The sequence below is a fragment of the Penicillium antarcticum genome (genome assembly GCF_028974205.1).
Source record: "Penicillium antarcticum strain IBT 31339 chromosome Unknown utg000007l_segment0_segment0, whole genome shotgun sequence".
Taxonomy (NCBI): domain Eukaryota; kingdom Fungi; phylum Ascomycota; class Eurotiomycetes; order Eurotiales; family Aspergillaceae; genus Penicillium; species Penicillium antarcticum.
Genome location: NW_026695305.1, coordinates 433,792 through 456,088, shown reverse-complemented (window position 1 = coordinate 456,088; position 22,297 = coordinate 433,792). Strand labels below are relative to the sequence as shown.

Sequence of the window (22,297 nt, the reverse complement as noted above, 5' to 3'; positions counted from 1 at the left end):
GTTCAATTCGGGGTTTTCAACGGTTCTGTCACACCACGTGTTTCTTCAATCCGTTGGATTGAGCAAAAAGATATTTCAAAATAAAAAGGTGCTAGAATTCCAGGCCTTGGTTGTAGAAAGGGCCTGCTTATGGACCGAGACTAGTCATTTGAAGACCGGCTTCTATGGATGCTGTTGCTGATTCTTCAAAGTCGAGCGGGAAAAGCAACTGACCACTGATAATTTTACCAATGTGCGTCCGTCCAATTCGCTGGCAATCTTTCCTAATCTGTGACATCAGAATCTCAAGGAATTTGAGAGGGCTCTGACTGAAGTCGGTCTTCATCCCCGGGAAACCTCGCTTGATGAACCCATCCGCTGCGACAACAATACCGGGAGGCGTTTTCATCGATGCCACTCCCAAAAATTCACAAAGGTCTTTGTACTCGGAATATGATTCAAGATACAGCTGCCCGGAAAACAGGTTGAGCAACATACGGAATATATCAGGTATTTCGTTTTGGACAACATCGTCGGGGACCGTGTATAGCGTAAGTCTATCCAACGAAGGGAATCCTCGGCTTTGGCGTGGGGCATACAAATGAAGAGTCACGACACGTGATTCTCGTATCTTGGACATCAAACCATTGGCCTCGTAAGGGCTAATGATCATCATGCGCAACTGAGGTGTTCCATCATCGACAGCACGGTTTCGACTTGTCAGGACCCATCTGACAGGACGTTGGAAAGCATCAGCAACAAAGTGTGAGCCCGCGGGAGTCTTGATGGTCTCAACAAAGTCCTTGGAAGCCAGTAGACTGGATGGGAATTGAGATACGTCCAGAAAGCACGCGGCGGAGGTATTGCGCAGCGTGAGGTATGCTGGCTCATAGGCCTCGGAAGACCTCACAAGAATGCCTGTGGTGACAAATGAAGATATGTGTGGATGGATATGGTGTGTTTCGGGTGTAGCACTTGGAGGCCTCTGGATCTGGCGTTCGCTTTCAACTTCTGGTGCGAGCTCGCGCTCCTGTTCCTCTTGAAGCGAGGACGAAGTGTCGAGACCTTCAAACTTGCGGCAGCGCTTCCAAATTAAATTCAGGTTCGAGCTAGTAACCGAAGGACAGTGAAATGATGGCCGCGCTTGGTGACCAGGTCGGTATCGCTGTTCAAGAGTTTGGCATTCGGGCTCGAGGAATTCCTGGGCTTGTCTCGGCGTCAGATCAAGGCAATCATTTTGGCGGTTAGCTTGCCACAGTTCCCGTTGGCGCTCGAATCGAATACCCTGGACCGCCCAAAGGGGTATACTGTAGCAGCTGTCAATCCAGGTCTCGGAAATGGCCCAGAGAAGCACGTCTGAGACTGTGATCCGAGAACTCTTGTCCTTGCCACTCAAGGTCAGGATGTTGAACTTGACCTCCTCTGGAACGCAAAAGACGACAGACTGTCCGTTGCCCAATTTCCTCATCCTCATGCACGCTGGGGCACAGTCAGTCCTGCCTTTGCCTGATATGAAAATTCCTCATTTCGTACCTTGAACCAATTTGTCCTTCGTAATACCCGGACCCAGCGTGACCGCCGCACGATAATTAGACGGGAGCTTCAAATCGATTCCTCTGGTATGTGCTTCGTCCAGGAAAACAAAGCATGCTTCCATTTGTCTTGCAAATGGTGAAATTTGCAATAGTTCAACCCGCCCAGTTCGATCCAGGACGCAGATGTCGTCTTTGTCGTTTACAAATACCACCGCTTGGACTGGTCCTTCTTTTGGGAGCATTTGTAGCCAGTGCGCTGCCAGGCCATGATTACTGAGCTCCAGAATCTGTGCGCCCACATCAAGAATTACCTGAGCCGGTGGATTCAGACCCAATACCAGTTCCAATATGATCTCGGCGTCTAACTTGCATGGCTGGACTTGCTGCGGAATGCAAGCCACGGAATTTTCTGGCCGCAACAAATATTCCAGGACCAACGCATTCGTGTGGTTTTGCTCCGGCAGGTCAAGTTGTGAGACGCTCAGCGGTAGGGTTTCTCGTGAATCATTCGTCCCACTAAACCCTACTGTAGGATGTGTTTTGATCTCCCCAATATCCCAGCCCGACGCAGACAACTTGTCAGGAAATTCCTTCATTTCTTTCGGAAATACGACGTGTGTCAAAAAGTAGTCTACAGTAGCTTTGCAGAACCGTAGAGCGGGGAACACATGATCGGTACAATGAGACCGGTCATCCAGATTCACTCCCACCAGTTGCTGGTAGGCGGGTGAAAGTTTAGAAGCGTCTTTCGTCCACTCTTGATACTCTGCACTGGCTTGGTCAGACCCGACCAGATGATTGAAAGCAAGAAATATATCGTCATCACCAAGTCCGGCATAATAGTAATTCAGACATGTCAACAGAATCACGACATCGGGATGGCTGAATTCCGAACGAAGTGAAGGGCTATCCTTGGCTCGATATGGCACACAAAGTCTTGTCGGCGGCTTACGGCTCCTATCAGGCCCATAATTGACGCGCCATCGTTTTTGACCCAAGCAGAAGGCTAGAATTCCCCCCGCCAGCAGACCGCGTATCAACAGGAGAGATGCCCGTGTGCTTTCCCCCCAAAATCCTGCGGAATCGTCGCACTCCACTGCTGCGGTTTCCTTCACCGTAGGTTCAGGTTTCATAATGTAGGTGTAGACGGCATCTCGAATGGGCTGAGTCTGCCTCGAGATTGACAGAGAGCCAATACCATTCTCACATATGTGCCTTCCGACGTATTGAACCAAAGCTTTCTCAGCATCCTGTTTGAGCAATCGTATCCGTGGAAAACCGCCGCATGGCTGCTCGCTCACATCAATGGAGTCGGGGAATTCGGAGTGAACGCGACCAGGATAAGCTCGAACCAGTTGTAGCAGTTCTTGTACCACGATCCATCGTTGTGGGCTGAGCTCGACGGGGCGTTGAGATCCCATGGTATAGATCAATTCAAATTTGACGCTAAAGTTTTCATCGCTTTCGTCCACAATGTCCCGGGAGTTGTGTTGGAAGAATTGCAATGTGCGAAGTAGAGAACGGCCCACGGCGCATTTACCAGCAATAAAACACTCAAGGCTCATCAGTTTCAACGATAGTATATGTTCGGGTTGGACGAGCAAGACACCGCCCTGCGACATGCACTCTAAGCACATGCGTTCAATCTCCTCCGCTTCGGCTTTTCCAAGTTTCAGAGAGCGTGTAATGGGCATGTGATATACACGCCGACCCAAGAGACCACCCAACTTCGCGACCAGCATTTGAAACATCTGTCGTGATTGTGGCTTGGCCACAAGCACGCGGGTTAGACAAACTCCATTCGCAAGATCCGCTACCACCATAGGAACGATAACTGAAGATTTCCCTTCACCCATATTCAATTGCATGACGGCATTCTTTCCAGAGACGAAGTGCCTCATTGTCGCTGCAATTTCCTCCTGAATGCCTCTTATCAGGATTCCGTTCTCTATCTCTAGCAGAAGGGTCTCTGGAAAGTGGATTGGCTGCCAGTTCGTATGTCCTGAATTTTCGAGTTCTTTCAGGAGTTCATCCGGGTGATTGAGAAGGCCAGCAAGTCGTTTCGCTCGCTGCAATTTAGTGATCGAGCACCCGTAAGCAATGAAACATTTTTTCCACTCTAGGCCTAGAGGACCCCATCGATGGCGCGACAGTTGCTCCAAAAAAAGGACTGGTGACAGCCTTGGGTACTGCTGCAGTTCCAGGGCTAGTTCGATCACCTTTGCCTTGAAAGGATGCATCATCCCTGACCAGGTGCTCTTCTCACGAGGGCAGAGCTCAGACACAAGAGCTCGATGCACCCTACCGACATATGCTTGACACGATGCAAGATAGTTCAAGATAGATGTTTCCAGATCTCCTTGGGCCAAATTGATGTGCTTTGCTTGTCTGCCATCGTTCAACGAAGTAACGCTGTTTTTTAACTGTTCGACATAGTTTTTCTCGTATATGGACTTAGCTTGTATGCCCAAATAGTGTAGCAAAGCCAATAATGTGGGAGCTGGAGGTTGTGCTGTCGATGATGTAGTGAAAAGGTTCCTTAATTGCGGCTCTTCCATGTCGATGATTGGCTGCGGGCCAAGTAGATCATTAAAGAGCACAAAACCACGTTTCTTCGGTACACCTTCAGGTGGCTGTGGTAGCTGGTAGGGTTGAATCTCGACCTCTTCGATCGGTTGATGGCAAATGACATTCGCAATGTCCGTGATGTATCTCTTCAGATCTCGATTGTCGAACCAGATACTGAACAATTTCGATACTTTAACAATCATCTCTTGTGCATCAAAGTAGTCATTCACTCGTGGATTTAATAGCGAAGAGGGTGATCGGGTGGGCCACTCGCGTTGGAAGTGGAGCAACAAATTTTCCATCATCGATCCTCGATTTTTGTTCCGGAGTCTATCCCTGCGCGACATGAGATTTGAAATTGTCTCATTTGCTTCGGGCGCAAGTCTTGACTCTGGAGTGACTTTACGCTGTTCCGACTCGATTTCACGGCGAATTGCATTATTAATCATCTCAGTTCCCTCTGTTGGCAAAAACAACGCACTGGTTGGCAGATGGATTGAAGCCAGCTCTGGAACCAGAAAAAGTGAAACAATTGTCTCAAGGGCAATCATGTTAGCTTCTTTGGAGAAAGCAAGAGCTGCAAGCCAGATCATGAGCTGGAAGTCACCGAGGCGGCGGGATTGTGAGCGCGCGAGGTGGTGTATACTGCACCAATTACTGACAAGAAATTCTCTCGATTCCAGTATCCACTCAGCATCGTACCTCAGCCTTTTCGTGTCCAATGAAGTATCAGGGCCATGAACCCCGATGGGTAAAGAGAGGAATTGCCAAAGATGCGAGGTCAACTGTTCGGGTTGAAGCTTGCGGACAGAAGGGATCCCTTCGTAAAGCATCTTGCAAACGGCAAAGCTTCGAGACGCTGCGCAAGATATCCGATTCTTGTCGAGGCTGTCGTACATACTGTCGTACTCCTGCGTGTGATCGTCGGCGCCGAATCCTTCGGCGCGGAATGAAGATGTGCGGATTCGCTCCCGCAGAAACAGCGCTGGCTCCACATGTGGAAGTGACGGGTGGTTCAGCTCTGTCCGAAGTTGAAAAATGCTCATGCGACGGTTTTGATCCAGTATATTTGTGACTTCCTCGCGAAAGCCATGGTGCTGAGAGAGGCAGCCTAGGCCTTGCCGCCAGTAGATGCTCTGCATCACTCGCTCATCTTCAGGATAAAATTTTCTGGCAGGAGTAAGAGATGCGATGCTCTTGAGGAGTTCAATGTGTTCTGTTTGCAAGCGATCAAAAGACCTCAGGGACGCGGACCGAAGAATAGACAGAGCCTGCTCGGTACCGGTCTTCTTGGTGAGTGGATCTGGCAGGCAGAAAGACGTAACAGCATGCAAGTACGTGAGATATAGCTTGCTCTGTAGGCTGCTATTGTCCAAAAGTCGTCCGAGCTGGCGATCAATGGGATACGCATGGATGGTGGTCGCAGGTTGCCAACCGATCTCGATCCGAACGTGATTGCCATCTCTGGCCCAAGATAAAGCTCCTTCAGGTATGAGGACCACTTGATCGCCAGAGTCACGGTTCGTAAGCAGGAGAGTGTTGCGTAGCCCAACCAATGAGTCAAGGGCTTGGTTGCTATCGACTGACATGCCGGGATATTGTCGAGATTGGATTGCAGAAGTCTCTGACTTGAGGATAAATTCCAATCGAAGGCGCGGCAGCTCAACATGTAGACTGGAAGAGGCCTCGTGGAAAATACAATGCACCTTCAAAGCCTTTTCAATTGGCCGGAAAACATTGGATAGTAACTGGGCCGTTCGGCACATGGTGCTGACCAAAGTTGTTCCGTTCCTCTTGAGGCTCCAGGAAGTTTGACAAGAGCTTCTCTGGAGCTGCCAGTTTTGACTGGATGACAGCCATGGCGCTCCCATGGGTCGGAATTCCACCAGGTCTCTTGAGACCGAGTACCAGTGCGCATAACCTTCCACAAACTCATCTGGAAAAAAGCCAGCAAAAATTCTAGACGGAACCAGTTGCCAGACTTGCTCGTCATCCTTCACCGCTTTGACTATCATATCAGAATCAGTGGACTCTGGCACGGTCTCTTTTCCGAGGTGTAATGTGTAGCCCGAATACTGCTTTTGACACGAAAATCGCATCCCCAGTGTGTTGCTGGGCATAACTTCCAATTGAGATTTTCCGAATAAGCTGCGATATGTTGGATGAGACTCATACTCAGAAGGCAAACGTGCAAGCGGGAGGCCATCCACAAGGAGCTCTCCAGTCAAGAGGTTGTAGTGCACCAACATGTCTTCGCTAGACCCGGACTGGCCGGCAATCCGAGTAAACAACCAATATGTCACGTCGTTAGACACTCTGGACCACTTTGAGGTCTTATCATAGGCAGCCCAGGCTGCATCGATGGCCAGATCTAGTCCTGGGTTCTTGCATTCAACGATACGGTCTGCAAGAATCATATGGCTGCGATAACTCAGAACTTGCCACCGATGATACAGCATCTGAAGCAATGAGCCTGGTTCTATTGTCACAGAGTTCCTCCCGTTCCAAATGACTGAACAGCACTGCAGAAAGATCGAAACATCCGCCGAGGCGGCGAACATAGGCGCAATGGTTTCTGCATTGAATGTCTCTGCGCAGACTAAAGCGATATGAACGCTCTTTGCAACTAAATTGATCTTTTGTGTATCATCGGTAGTCTCACTGGCTCTCATTCTGACAAGATTAACCCAGTGGAAAGCAGACCGGCGAAGCTCATTTAGAGACTCAAGGCAAATCGCACGGACTTTCTCAGAAGGAGACAAAGACAAAATCCTTAAAACTAGCCGAATAAGGCTATTGAGCCCATGTATGGTCTCCCAATTTTGCTGGATCCTCTCCATTGTCTCTCCAATCCGCGATAGTAGCTCGACTGTGAATAGGTCGTCGCACAAAATGGCGTGTCCTTGTCTCAACGTCGCGTCTGCTTTAGGTGGGCCCGCTTGATTGATTATCTGGAGCACAAAGATCATGGTTTCGATTTTTTTCATGTCCACCGATGGCATTGACAGTTCCAGCAGAATATTTTGCCATTGGATCTCCAGTCCCAGGGGCATGGTTGCAAGGGCCTTGTATTCTTCCAGTGACATGCCAGCAGGGGCATCGCACTGTGTCGCAATGACAGTATTTGGTGACGGTCCATGTGGATTCAAGGCAGGTCGAAAGAGGAATTGCTGCAGTGTTGAACTGTGTGCCGGGAGCTGATAGGTGCAGAATGTCTCTGTTTGATGAGTCCAGTCAAAGCCGCTCACAAAACATCCGAGAACATTGTCAAAGTATTGAAAGTAAAGTCCATTGTTGAGGCAGACATCATTTTCCGTCACATTGAGAATTAGCCTGTCGCGTCGATGAGTTCTCCCGTGAGGCTTATCCTGAGAAAGAAGACTGATCCGCTGGTCACGCCCGTGGTTGGTAAAGAACGAAGAGAGCCCTTGATATGTGTGTGGACGATGCTCTGCTCTGGGTCCTTCCTCCACCGCGTACTTCATATTTAAACATCGATGCAGGAAAAACAACGTGGTATCACGCCAGCTTCCAAAGGGCTCGGGTACTCGAAGTTCGAAAACAGTGGCTTTGGCCCTTGTACGATTGGTCGGCAGAGGCCACTCATGTACATTGATTTCGATTGACTCGGCCTGCCTCTGATAACGTTCTCGAGGGCAATCACTGCTGTGGGCTCGATCCCTAAGCCCCAGTCTCCTATCCACAGTGATGTCGACATACTCACATGGCGTCTCGGATGATAATGCCATCAATGCCCGGTATTGTTGCTGCTTTTTCCGAAGCTCGGCCTTTTTCGTCGTCCTCTCCTGAGTGGCATTTTCTTCGATGGCTGCAAGCAATTGCTGATGTGTGTGAGACTGCTCGAAGTATCGAACAGCGAAACAAGTGGAAGTCCCGAATTCCTGGAAAATCTTCGGGCCATGGTAGCGAAGGTGCGCCTGACGTCGACTCAGGTACTTTTCAGCACACGCCAACCTCTCCATGTGCGATCGAAATGGCAGCAAAAGTGATTGAAAGCAGTCAACTGGTATGCATGCGTCATAGTCTCTCAAGGTCTCATGTCGGTGAATGGCGGATTTGTCGCAGGCAATCCACAGCTCTAAGAGGGTAAGGAGCATGAGTGATGTGGCTTCAGGGTTGTCTGCATACAACGAAGACGCTTTCTCGAAATATCGAATCATCAAAGCACCAAGTTGACCACAGGTTGCCTCCTCGCTCTGATGAACCTCCAGCCACGCATTGAGATCCGAAGCAACCCAATCCTCAAAAGCAGCAAGGTTATACGCTTGGTAATCAGAATCGTGCGAATCGAGGTAATGTGGAAGCTCTGTTCGTTGGTATTTGATCAACTTGGGTTGCGGCTGGGAATATTCTCTGCACAGGCGTTTGTTGCTTCGATTTTCTATGCTCTCGAGGTAGCGGTCAAGGCAAGGAAGCGCACATTGAATATCTTGACGGAACTTCAAATCACGTAGCAGTGCCATGTTGATGGTATGGGTATTTTTGCTTCTAATCTGCGTCCACTGGCCTTGAACTGCGCTGCTTGTACGACTCAAAATTTCCCGAACTGAGGGGAACCAAGCCGGCTCATCTGCCAAGTCAAGCCGCCCCAATTCAAAAAGCCAGATAAACCCACAAAATTTCGCGAAGGCTCCGGTACATATTACCGCAACCAAAATGCCTCCCGCCACCCAACCTATCCACTGGAGCCAATGAGCCGTTCAAATCCAGCTGCAGAAAACAGACATCGTTGCTTGTGGCAGTTTAATGGGTAATCTGCTCCTCTTCGCTCGAGGCTCAGACAAAACATTCAGGATCCTCGTCGAGGCTGTCGGGGACACAGTATTCTTTCTGCGACGTGAGAAGTCGCCCTTCGAGACTATCCCAGGTGTTTATGGGTATGGACACTCGTTTCCGGAGGCATATACAGCCTGGGCATACGACATGCGGGGTTCGGAGTCATACCAGCGCATATTAGAGTACGAGTTTGCGGGTATGAAGGCTTTGATTAGATTTGAAGGAGACGGCTTTTTGCCAGAGCGTGTTCCAGGTCATGGGGACAGACCGAAGGCGCCGCCTTCCGGGCTTTCTTCAAATTCTCAGTCGTACTCGGATACTAGGTCTATTCCTAGGGATACGATGGATGAAGAGTTGCTCGAGTCGATGGCCAATACTGCAGACTCGGCTGCATACCCAACTAAATCGACAGAGCAGACAAAGTCTCTTCGTATTGAGAAAAGGGGACGGCGCATCCCTCAATCTACAGTGTTCGATTTAAAATCTCGATCAAGGACAAAGATAGATGCTGATACAGCGTCAGAAGAGATGCCCAGGTTGTGGGTTGCTCAGATCCCAAACTTCATGCTAGCACATCATGAATCCGGAGTCTTCACATCGATCAAGATCATTGATACAAAAGATGCTATTCAAGCATGGGAGGAGGAAAATCAAAAAGCCTTGGCAGAGTTTGCGGCCCGTTTGAGGAGGTTGGTGGCATTTGCAAGGAGTATGGAGAAGTTTGAGATTGTTCGGGAGAATGTTGGCAAAGAGCTTGAGTTACGAGAGCAGGGAGGGGATATCACTGGTGTATTACCGCCTGATTTAATGGAGACATGAGAGCATGGCAGCTAGACCACTTGAGGATGTGATTTCAATGAGATATTTAGTACAGCAATACACGTGCTCCCTTACTTCGTTAAACAAGTTATTCCAACGGTAAAACAAGAAATCAAGATAAAACCCAGTTGCTCAAGAGTGGACATCAAATTCTATCTATCTATATATAAACGGTTCGGATGAGACGATACTCATAGTGAAGGCGCTAGGTAGATATTCAATATTTATGGCCAGCTTCGAAAAGCTTTCGTTCACTGCTTCCGCCCCCTTTCCTATGGACCCCTTCTTGACTGCTATTGCTTTCAGATCCAATTTGGATTGAGGTGGTGCTGTTGGGAGTACGGAGTTGGTCACGATTTCTTTGTCTTTCAGTAACTTAAACGAAACATTAATTCTGCCCTCGTTCAACTTTCGTGGGCATTTTTAGCCGTACAAATGTTACAAGCCGGATATCACAGGAGCACGGATGCGGGAGCTCACAAAAAAGACGTGCGTTCCGCATGATCAAGACCAGACTAGCTGTAAGATCGGCTCACAACAAGCTTTTTGTATCCTGCAGCAGGCTCGACTGGTAAAATACGAACTGCAGGCTAATTTTCCAGAGCTGCCAATGCGGGAGGCCGCCAATGCGGGAGGCCGCCAATGCGGGAGGCCGCCAATGCGGGAGGCCGCCAATGCGGGAGGCCGCCAATGCGGGAGGCCACCAATGTGGGAGGCCACCAATGCAGGAGGCCGCTCATGCAGAAAAAGTCAAAGTCAGTAAAGTGGATATCTTCCTTACTGACTTACGCTATCGAAAGTCGTTTAGCGACGCGATTCAATCCTAGGTCTCCTATCTATCTACCAAGTTATCTGTCCTATCGTCTCTCTGCATAGATACCAAGCAATGGCCCCAGTAATACATCGTTAGAGCTAATAGCTCTTGTAATCCGGAGCAAAAGCGCACATCGAAAAGTTTTTTACACCGCTGTTATCTCAGGATATGGCGGTACACCGAATAGGGACATTAGGTCTAGGCCATAAATAAGAGATATCCAGTATCTAAGACCAGACCGAAATTCCAGAATAAAGATTTTGAAAATGTCGAGCTCCAAAAACAGAGAACATCAGAGTGGTTCGTTACTATCTACCTCGATGATCTTTCTCAAAAAAGATTGCGTTTTTTCTACAGGTGACCACGAGGCTGATCACGGATTTAGATCCGAATCTAGCATATCACCTGAGTCTCTTGAAGATTGATGATTCTGATGACCGCGACGACGACATCGTGCTAGCTCCCATCTTCACGGGCCCAGTTCTCAATCAATCCGATCACACCCCATCCCAGTTTGGCCTATTGGGAGGATTGAAGAAGCTAGAAGCACCTGGCTTTCCAAGTTTTCGCCAACAGCTTTTTGAAAAAGACCCGCGACTATTTTTCAATGTTTCATCGCCATCAAGCACCTTCATCTGCGGCTCTCAGGGCTCGGGTAAAAGCCATACGCTATCCTGCATACTGGAGGGCTGTTTGATTCCCTCCGAGGCTGGTAGACTTTCAAATCCCTTGACAGCTGTCGTTTTTCACTATGACACTTTCATTTGCGATAATGGCGGCTCTCCTTGTGAGGCTGCATTCCTCGCGTCTCATTCTCAGATCAATGTCAGAGTTCTGTGTGCTCCAACAAACATTAGAACTATCCAGGTAATATAAATTTACTCTCGAAATGTTACTGCCTCTAACATATATCTTAGAGGACCTACGCAAGGTTCAATATCAAGGTGGAGCCTTTACAGATAGATCAAGCCAACTTGAATACCAAGCGCATGCTCGATCTTATGGCTGTGGGCCAAGATAAAGGGCCAGTACCTTTGTACATGCATACCGTCCAGCGTATTCTACGAGAGATGCGCCTTCTGCAGCAAGAGCACGCATCCCAATTCGATTACCAAGAATTCAAAAGGCGGGTTCTTGATTCTGATCTTCTCCCTGGTCAACTTGAGCCATTGAAACAGCGCCTAGAGACGCTTGAGAGCTTTATGCCTTCCCAGCAAGCAAAGCCACCGAGTGGGCTAAACAAAAAAAAGGGAAAATGTCAACGCACAGGCTCGAGCTGGGCACCAAAGGTCAGACTCTGACAGTCAGCCCTAGTATCGCAACGAAAAACTAATTTAACTTCGCCAGCCATCACAATTGACGATCATTGATCTTTCCTGTCCGTGTATTTCTCCTGATACGGCGTGTTCCCTGTTCAATATTTGCTTTGAAATATTCATGGAACAGGACACGAAAATTGGCCGAGTAGTTGCACTCGACGAGGCCCACAAGGTTCGTCACTCTCAAATAGAATCTCATGCCGATAGCCGTTGACGCGCTCTGTGTAGTATATGAAAGATTCAGTCGAAGCGCGCAACTTTACAGACACCCTTCTTTCAACTGTCAGGTTGCAACGCCACCTTGGGGCCCGCATCCTTATTTCCACCCAAGAGCCAACAATTTCAAGCGATCTCCTCAGTCTATGCTCGGTCACCATTGTCCACAGATTCTCCTCGCCAGCATGGTTACATGCATTACAAGGGCACGTGGCGGCGGCAGCTTTGGGGACACAACCCAATAGGGAAACAACGGCCGCCACTGAAGAAGACTTAGCAGCGCCCGAAATATCAGGTAAGTTCTCATTGTTCTACCGAATTGTCAATCTTCGGGTGGGTGAGGCCTTGCTGTTCTCCCCTGCCGCGGCATTGTGCTCTGCGGCAGAAACACCTAGCTCTCCAGGCTTGAGTAGACTAGGTGCTGGATATTTAGTCATCAAGATCCGAAAAAGATTGACGGAAGATGGTGGAAAAAGTGTTACATCGTCTTAGGAGTGCAAGATGAGCAAGATGAGCTAGCCATTAAACGATTCCACCTCATTGCAAATGGCCTGTGTTACCACTTATCAGAAATGATTAATCTTTTAAGATTTTTATCAAACTTCAACTACGCAGGACCATGTCTAGACACGACGCTTTATGACTACAACTTGTCTATTCTATTGAAGGTAGGGAATACAACACACACAGAAAACAAGCAATGAGAGTAAATCTCCGCGAGAAAATATGGTTCTGACTCTACATGATTGAGTGACCATATAAAAGACTCAATGCACCTACGTGGCCTGTGTACTCACTCTAAAGCATCAGTGCTCTCAAGAAAAGACTAGGGGCTTTTTACTTCGAGTATATAGCTCTGAGGAGGGCGCTTCTGGCCAAGTGAAGAACCCCTGGCGAGCGTTCACAGGGCCTAGGATCAAATCTTACATTCCGGTGAACTCCTGCGCACTTTGCTAAGTTCACACGGTATGTGGCATGTTTAATATCACGTTGGAGCTCTAAAGCAGAATTTAGCGTCGCATGATATTCCTAGTTAGTACTGAGGTAATCAAATCACCAGCCAGTTCATTGACTGATTGAATGAACTATGTCATTTCCCCACAAATAGGATGGGTCGGGTGCGCGCTGACCCATTTTGTCCTAAAGGGTGACTAGCGGTATACTTAGTTGAGCACAGTATCATCAGCTGAATAAGATTCTCGAGTATATGACAATGATTAGCTCTAGAATCGAGACAGTCCCACAAAAGCCCAACTGAAACCAATCAGAATGCCCGAACTTTCTATCACTAGGTGGACTGTCTCCCTATTTCCATAGGGCTCAGGTTCGTCTGCTCCCACGCAGTAAAGCGAAAGTTTGATTTTTGAGCTCAATGGTTCTTGGAATATACTAAGTTTTCAATGCACTTTTTGGAAGTTTCGCCGATGCTAATGACGAGATGAAGAAGCAAAAATGGCGCCCGTGGAAATACGAATGATGACGTATGGAATGAATGGCAAACATTCTGGATAAGTAAAACAAAAATTAAACCTGCCAGATAGGGTCTAGGAATACTTACTGCGGAGGACCGTGCATTTGAACTGACTCACGATTCTGCATATTGTTTCACGTACACGTCGCACGGTGTGATTGGCGCGAGAGATTCCGCAATGGTCACCCTTGTTTGATACATCATATGCACTTCTTCACGCAGGTAGGATGATGCCCATCTAAGTATAAGAAAGAGATAAACTTCAAGCATATGCGTCAAGTTGAAATCGTATCTCTCGGTTGTGTATGATATCAAGCTTCCTTGATTTTGTCCAATTTTCTTACCACATTGACCGCCAAGATGAGCAACGTGAAGCCCCGCGCCTACCAACTTGAAATGTTTGACATGAGCATGAAGAACAACATAATAGCTGTGGTAAGATTCAAGCTTCAATAGGTCCGCGGTATGCCCAAGACTGAAAGCGAATCAATAGTTGCCAACGGGAAGCGGAAAAACTTATATGTGCGTATTGCGTGATTGGATATCAGATGACCTAGCATTGATGTTTCAGTAGAGCTAGCATGCGAATTATGGCGGAACTGGAACGCTGCCAGGAACATCAGGTAGACAAATTCCCCGTCGCTGACCACGAAGCACTACTAGACATTGTTATCTTTAGATGGTGTGGTTCTTGGTACCGACCAAGGTCTTGTGCAGCCAACAGTTAGAATATCTGTCACGATTTATGCCCGCAGTCAGCATGAGAATGCTGACAGGAGATGATGAAGTTGACTGTTGGCGCAATCAACGTATTTGGGACACGGCTCTTCGGGGAATGAAAGTCGTGTTTTCTACCCATGCCGTGCTCGCCGATGCACTCACTCACGGCTTTATATCACTGCACCAACTTGCTTTGATAGTGTTTGATGAGGGTGCGAACTGAGAAGACCGGATCCTTGCCTTTATCAAGCTGACGATATACAAGCCCATCATTGTATGAAATCACATCCAGGAAACCGCATCATGCGCGATTTCTATCATGTGGCCAAGCTAGAAAACTCGACCCTTCCCAGTATCCTCGGCCTCACAGCCTCAGTTGATGTGGCTAAAATTCCGTGTGTGAAGCCGTGCCATGCTGAACAGAAATGCAACTAACAAATTTCAAGGAAGCTTGAACAAAACCTGGACGCAGCCTGTCGAGCGCCATCACTACAGCGTGAAGAACTGACGGAGTATGTCCCTCACCGGAATCTCACTAGAATTTCCTACAACCAAATTTGCGATGGCATGGTAAGCTCTCCAGCTTTTCTGGACACACTGGAAAAGGTGGTCATGGAGTTGCGTGAACACAGCAAAAGCGAAGTCTATATCCCTAGCGAACTTTTCAAGGTCCCCTCGAAAGCGCGGGCTATTTGGCATCACTTAGGAGCATGGGCTTTACAACACTTCTTGACAAAAACCCTTCAACAGTTCGTCCAGCACATTACTAAACACAAAACTGTTTCGTCTGTTCGGTCATATAATCACAGATTTACGGCTTTGAGAACCGTACTGAACAGTATTGTGGACGGGCCCGTTATCAGCCTACAGTTGCCTAGCAGCATTTCGAATAAAGTGTCACAACTCCTATCATTTCTGAAAGAAAAGAATCACTCGGACTTTTCGGGTATCGTTTTCGTTCGAGAAAGGGTAACCGCTCATCTTCTATCCGCGCTACTTGGTGCTCACCCATGGACTCGAAATACGTTCCGATGCGCGCCCTGTGTCAGCAGCTCTGTCCGATCTGAATCTTGGGCCAAACAAGACGCTTCATCTGTTGAAATGAATGAGGACGTGGTGCTGAATTTCCGGAGTGGCTTGAAAAATCTGATCATTGCTACCAGCGTGCTAGAAGAAGGTATTGATCTCCCAGCGTGCCACCTTGTCATTTCTTTTGACCCTCCAGACAATATCACATCTTTTATCCAGCGCCGAGGTCGAGCACGACAGGGCGTTTCGGAATTTGTTGTGATGAAAGCAGCAGATGATGAGTTCATTACCGCGTCTTCAAAGCAATATGGCGACCTTGAAAGGCAAATGCAAGATATATGTCTGGACCACCAGCGAAGCTATCAGGTGCCAGAGATAAACGACAAACAATTAGACGAGGTCTTTCTCCAACTGCGATTGGACACGGGGTTTGCTTCTCCTGTCTCAAGATTGCCTATAAGCTAGCTGACCCATGTCAACCTTCTGCAGTGCCCTGTTGACCAGCGAAAACGCCATATCCCATCTGTATCATTTCTGCGCAACCCTGCGAGGTGAACCGCCTAGCGAAACCCATCCCACGTTCTCGTACAAGAAGAACAGTGAGGGACGGACACGATCAACAGTTTATCTGCCGAGCGGCATCGACCGTTCTTTACGGATTGTGAATGGCCACCATTGGTGGGGAACCAAGCAGTCAGCCCGAGAGGATGCCGCCTTCCAGGCCGTGCGTGCCTTGCATGGTCACAAACTCATAGATGATCATCTTCTTCCTTTGTTTTCGGACGACCCATGGACCAGTGAGATTCAAGAAAATGATATTCTCGCGGAGCTTCCCGATGGAGAAAATCTGATTAACTTCTGGAAAGGCATTCCGGGGCTTTGGACAGAGAGAAAACTGTACAAGTGCCGCATCAACTTCGCCACAAACGGGGAGGACCGGCCAGAACTTGCAATGGCGCTCTTTACGCCTGTCAAGCTACCTGTGAATAGCGACCTAGATCTTTACTGGGATAAACAAACCCCATTCACCGTTACCTTGCAGCCTCTCAATACCGAGACTGCTATTTCACCGTCCTCCAGATACCTTCTGCGGGAGGTCACGACGCTACTCTTCCAATCGACGCGCGCAAGTCTTGCACAGGAACAGTATCCAGAGTTTTTGCCTTTTTTCACCCCGGATCTTCCTTTGCAAGATTTGAAAAACTGGCTCAGTGTCAATCAAGGGTCTATCACCATTGGTGGGGGCCAAACTAAAGTTCCGATTCTTGCCCCCTCCGGCTTTATCCGCAGCCCTAGCCTTTATTTTGTCCCACACATTTTTGTGAGATGGATTCAAGGGCTAGATCCCAAGGAGCTGTTTGTTGAGTGCCGCAAATTTAGAAAGAGAAAGAACCTCCTTCAGCGAGCTCCGTTATCTTCCAGAACCTTGAACGAAGCCGAATCCTCCAAAACAACCCGCGTAGCGGCCGCGGAATGCATCCTTGACTCCCTGCCCTGGGAACTGGGTCAAGCCAGCCTCGCGATTCCGCCAATCATACAACTTCTGCATCGACATCTCATGGCAAATGAAATACAAACCAAGATGTTTAAAGATCTACCTGTGATCGACTCAAGCTATCTCCAAGAAGCAATCACAGCGCCTTCTTCTCAATGGCCAAGCAATTACCAGCGCTTGGAATTTTTGGGTGATTCCATCCTCAAGTTTGTGGTCGCCTTACATGCCTTTTCCAAATATCCTTTGTGGCATGAAGGCTATCTGTCAAAGTTCAAGGACCTGCTCATCTCGAATGAGAGGTTGACGTGCGCAGCGGCCAATGCTCATCTAGAAAGGTTTATCTGTGCTGATTTCATCACACGAAAACACCCAGTCTTCTCACCGGTTGTGGATCAATTGCAGAATAGGACACTTCCTAGAAAGGTTTTCGCGGATGTGGTCGAAGCGCTCACAGCAGCAGCCTATGAATGTGGTGGAATACCGCTCTCCCAGCAGCTTCTTGGCATATTTCTCCCGGAACTTTCTAACATCTCAACCAAACTACAACGTACGCGAGACAAAGACCACACGTTTTTGGTCCACTTAGAAGAGAAAGTCGACCTACTGCTTGCCTTCAAATTCCAGGACCGGGCCCTGATTTGGGAAGCACTCACACACCCATCATGGCAAAGAGACAACACAACTGGGTCTTATCAGCGGCTCGAATTTCTGGGAGATGCGATTCTTGACTTTCTTGTTTCGAAGAATCTGTACAATCAGCATCCCAAGCTTGCTGAAGGTCGAATGACGGAGCTTCGAGCTGCTTTAGTCAACGCCGACTTCTTAGCATTTCTCTGCATGGAGCTCACCTTGACCGAGCCATTTTGTTACAAGCCAAGTTCGATACCAGAAGATTGCGAACCGAGCACCCTGTCCAAAACTACTCCTTTGTGGATGTTCATGCGTCACGATGCTCCAGAATTAATCAGGATTCAGGCTTCATGCAGCGAGCGGTATCGAAGACTCGGCGATAAGATCAGAAGAAATTTAGAAAAGGAGGTTTCATATCCTTGGGCCACGCTCGCTCAGTTGGCACCACCCAAGTTCTATTCCGATCTTATTGAGAGTACTCTTGGAGCTATCTATATAGATAGCGGAGGTTGTATAGATGCATGCGAGAAGTTCTTGGAAAGAATGAATCTGATAGCTTATCTTGAGCGTTTTGTGGGGCAGGCGGTACACCTCGAGCACCCCAAGAACGCTCTGGACCGCATTCTTGGTACTCAGAGACCAGATTTCCAATTGGCACAAAATGTTGACGGGCTTTACAATATCTCTGTCTGGCTAGAGGGTGCGAAGATCGCATCTATCGACAATTGTCTAACAAAAAGCGAGGGGGTTGTGCGAGGTGCCGATGCGGCATTAGCATATTTGTCATAAACCTGACTGCGAAAATGGAAGTCTTCCGTACTCAAGAGAAGTCATCTCTAGTAAATGGTTTATAGATCCATCTCGTTAAACAGACATACGTGGCGTGCTTACGCATTTAGTTCCTGTTGCGGGCTGGGAATAATGAGAGGCATCTTCTATCAAAAGTTGATTACATTTTGCGAGACCGAAGTGATTTACAGCATCGAATTAATATACACTGAACTTCCGAAAATAATCTAGGGAATTGGAAAAGACCAATGAACATTAATTTCGACGTGGAGACTTGATAGGCTATAGAAATAAAAAGGAGGATCATAAAGAAGCATCACACATAGAGAAGGTATATTCTACGAGAGGCGACTTTCGGAATAAAAGATATTCCCTCTCCGGTGGACATAATATATATTTCCTCCTGAAGCCCCGCACCAAGCAGTTACACAACTCTTGTCATAGCTGACCTTGACGTCTCAAAATACTAACTGAAGTTGCTTGTCAACATGGCGTCAACGACCCGCTACTGTACCCGTTGTGAGAGAGGCTTCTCCTCGACTGATGCGCGGCAGCAGCATATTAAAGACTCCCCGAACCACAATATCTGCCATCACTGCTCTTCGCCGCTTGATTACGCAACAGAACGTGAATTAGATGATCATCTAGAAAGGGTGCATTATATATGTGCACCTTGCGATAAACAATTCAAAGCTCCGAACCAGCTTGTCCAACACGACGTTGCGAAACATAATATGTGTAACACATGTCGCCGGTACTTCTACAATTCAGAAAATCGGAACAACGTTCGTTACCCGGCCCAATTATGATACCCCAACTTTCTTTCTAACGCCTCAAACTAGCATATGATTACCCATGTCGAAAAGAATATCATCTGCCCAGGGTGTTCACGAAAATTCGTGACGCACTCGGCGTTAATATTGCATTTGGAGGCTGAAACATGTGTCTCTGGAATTGGCCTTGAGGAGATAAATCAGCTAGCATTTGAGTGCTATCAGGCACAGCATTATAGATGTGATGATAATTCGTTCGATTTTCAGTGCTCACGCTGCCAAACACCGTTCGCGTTCATGAGTGGCCTTCTGCAACATGCAGAGAGCGGCTACTGTGGCAACCTTTTGGCGGAAAACAGCTCGTTGAGCAATTTTCTTCGCTTTATCAGATCACGCATTGCTTGAATCATGTAGAATTTCATCTCTCTCAACCAAGCGTATTTTAACATTCCATAGGAAACGTATTCTTGCAACAACAAATTAAGATGGCTTGATGGATTATTCATTGGTGTTCTGACGCAGTCGATAGGAACAAAGAGAGTGACTTCATTTGTCGCCGCGGTTTTTTTGACCGTAACGTCAGTTAGGGACTGTCTGCGACAAGTGGTCTGTATTGCAGTGCCTTTTATATACAGAATAGAGAGGCAAGGTGGGAAAAGCAAAATCGAGTCTTGCCTGCTTGAGGGGAGACGAACGAGCAGCATGGAGCTCAGAAAATAGTAGCGACCCGGGACTATGGGGGGTTCTTCAAAAACATTGATCTTGATCGATTGGGGCTCCCGACACTCCTTTGCTCTTGTGGGATAGCGTGGAAAATATTTCGGAGATCGTCTGAGGTAGCATCACTGGATGGTCGCATAAATCCTAAGACTACATCATACACCCTCCAGGAACTACGAGCGAGACATATGTCTTTGCAATTTACTAGGAACATTGAAGCACTTCCACTACCTTACTTGGGGTCCTCGGATTGATTCACTAAGTTAACTTTCAGTCCGAAGAAGCCGAATACCTCCTCGCCCAAGTTGATCTTAACCTTTATAGCGAAACCCCAAATTTAGGCTTAGTGGACAAATAATGACTCTGGATACTATGACAGGGCCCCACGTGAGTGCTGCCGATTAACCGGCTTGGAATCAATCAAATGCACGCATATTATTTGTGAGTCATTTACTTGACAGAGAGTAGTGCATCAAAGCGATTCTCCGCCTGCCGCTGTGACGTGGCCAAAGCGAATTTCAGTGTGAAAGACACTTGGTACGGGACATGAGATGCACCTCTTTTCCAGCGTTCGGAATTCCACAAACGCATACAAGTAAATTAGACGGTGAGGGGAGGCCAGTGTTGAAAAGAAGAATGGCTAATACAGATTACATACATGCATGGCTACCCAATCTGCACTGATAAGCAAATTTAGATAAAGTGGATTTCACAATCGTCTTATCTTTCTGTTGCCTGGAAATTGTCTTTGGACCCACCGGGGGAGGGTCGGTCTCTCGGCTGGCATGGACTATTTATATCTGGCTTCGGCTCACGATGTTGCACTATTCACCTCCCATTTGGCCACCATCTGACAACGCCAGCCATGGAGCTTTGGTCACGGGGAAATGATGACCCAGGGGCCTATACGGCCCATCTTCCGAGTTCATTCTCCGTCAACCTACCACCCAGGGCGGGGAATGCGTCTTCAAGCTGTCCTCCGACCGATGCAATTTCCACGATGTTCGAGTCAAACATCACCGAAGAAGATAAAAATCCTGAAAATCCCACCACAGGGCCTGCCTTTCTATATCCAACTGGAATATCGTCTCCTGCTCTACAGGAAATCGTCGATGCAAATGAGTCTCTGTAGAGTACTGTATGCGACGAATTCCTGAACAACGAAAGCGACACGTCTGGTAGTTCTTCTTTTACGAACTTGACTGGCCCAATGATAAATATCAATTATGAGTCTGTGGATCATGACGCGGTAGCAATGTGCGACTGGAAATCTGAAGAAGCTGAGATGCCTTCAGATGAAGTGGTCGCCTCTTCGCCACGTGATGAACTGTACTTGTATCAATTCGAAGAATGTCAAAGGCTAGAAGGCTATGGTCTTGACTGTCAGTTGAAGTATGTTCCAAAATCGATTATACCTTTGCTCATCTTCTAATGAATCTCAGGAAACGTGTTCGAGTACACACTGTACTTTTCAAATGTGCCGAGTGCCCATACAAAGCAGCTGCAAAAAAGGACGTTGCTCGGCACGTCAAAGTTAGTCACAGGAATCTAGCTGAAAGAATTTGGGGTCCCAAGGAGCTGTTTGTCTGCCCTGTATGCAAGACGAAATTCACACGGAAAGACAACGCTCAAAAGCACTACAAATTAAAGCATCATCGGTAGATGCACCATCGGAATGGCTATGCTAGAATATCCTGAATACCATGCTCATTGTTTATTGCATCATTCTTTGTTCTCGTTGGTGGCTTGCATTATTTGGAGCTTCTAATATAGTGTAAGTCGGGATTAAACTCCCTCTCGGAAACACAAATATCCTCTCCAAACAGTCATTGGAACGGCTTCAGTTTTGGGAAGCCTAGCTATATCTACCTACTTGTGTCAGGGTCCGGATACTGGCCGGAGAGCAATGCGTGATTATCCCCAGGTGAACGTGTTCATGAAGTCTGCCAGTTTCCAAGTCTGATAAGTAGACTCACATATCTTCACAGCCTGGCTATGATAATCTTTCGGCTCAGTGAGAGCTTCTAGATGTCGATGACAGGGAGTGGATTTTCTAAGTCTGTGTACAAGGATCGACAGAAATTCTCTCAACAAGAACACAATGCCCGCTAAATTCGATTAATATTTTGCTCTACAATTTCTAAATGTTCGTTGAATCAATTTGTTTTTCAGGAATCCTTTGCTTTTTTTTAAAAAAAGTATGTCATGAAATAAAAAGTCACGTTATTTCTTATCTTGGGCCGAGGGTGGGCACGAGATGTACTATTTGACCTTTTCTTTTTTGGGACTGGGCTTGCGCTCTTTTGACACATGACCTGCAAGCGATACAGTCTGTTCATGTAGTGAGGCCCACCGGCTGCAGAGCTACGGTGGGACTTCAAACGTTTCCCGGTTTCTCTCTAGTACTGTATGCATGATCAAGAGATTTTTCAAATCTGAAATGCACAAATGGGCTATGGACTCAAGGGAGATACATACTGCATTATTGAATCTCTGGGATGAGCTTGTATATACACTTAAACGAAGACAAGAGAGATATAACTTGTACGGATACGATTGTTGCTAGAACTGCAAGTATGTGATTGGTGATGCATTCAAAACATGCGGCCCACCATGCGGGAGG

The 22,297-nt window shown here is 47.5% G+C and overlaps 4 protein-coding genes across 4 annotated transcripts; 3 read left to right on the top strand and 1 right to left on the bottom strand.

Moving 5' to 3' along the window:
- Positions 1-127: 127 nt before the first annotated feature.
- N7508_007394 (DUF3638 and DUF3645 domain-containing protein) lies at positions 128-8,566 on the bottom strand (the record flags this gene model as incomplete). The annotated part of the gene is made up of 2 exons (XM_058465458.1): positions 128-1,458; positions 1,513-8,566. 2 exons carry the CDS (start codon positions 8,564-8,566, stop codon positions 128-130), a joined length of 8,385 nt encoding a protein of 2,794 aa, XP_058317860.1.
- Positions 8,567-8,575: 9 nt separating this feature from the next.
- N7508_007393 (uncharacterized protein) lies at positions 8,576-9,698 on the top strand (the record flags this gene model as incomplete). Its single annotated transcript, XM_058465457.1, has 3 exons — positions 8,576-8,627; positions 8,655-8,801; positions 8,827-9,698. 3 exons carry the CDS (start codon positions 8,576-8,578, stop codon positions 9,696-9,698), a joined length of 1,071 nt encoding a protein of 356 aa, XP_058317859.1.
- A 1,080-nt stretch (positions 9,699-10,778) lies between these two features.
- N7508_007392 (uncharacterized protein) lies at positions 10,779-12,539 on the top strand (the record flags this gene model as incomplete). Its single annotated transcript, XM_058465456.1, has 5 exons — positions 10,779-10,812; positions 10,898-11,379; positions 11,430-11,801; positions 11,860-12,003; positions 12,060-12,539. 5 exons carry the CDS (start codon positions 10,779-10,781, stop codon positions 12,537-12,539), a joined length of 1,512 nt encoding a protein of 503 aa, XP_058317858.1.
- Positions 12,540-14,541: 2,002 nt separating this feature from the next.
- N7508_007391 (ATP-dependent helicase dcl2) lies at positions 14,542-18,181 on the top strand (the record flags this gene model as incomplete). The annotated part of the gene is made up of 3 exons (XM_058465455.1): positions 14,542-14,633; positions 14,685-15,695; positions 15,757-18,181. The coding sequence occupies 3 exons, from the start codon at positions 14,542-14,544 to the stop codon at positions 18,179-18,181; spliced, it is 3,528 nt and encodes a 1,175-aa protein (XP_058317857.1).
- Between the last annotated feature and the right edge of the window lie 4,116 nt (positions 18,182-22,297).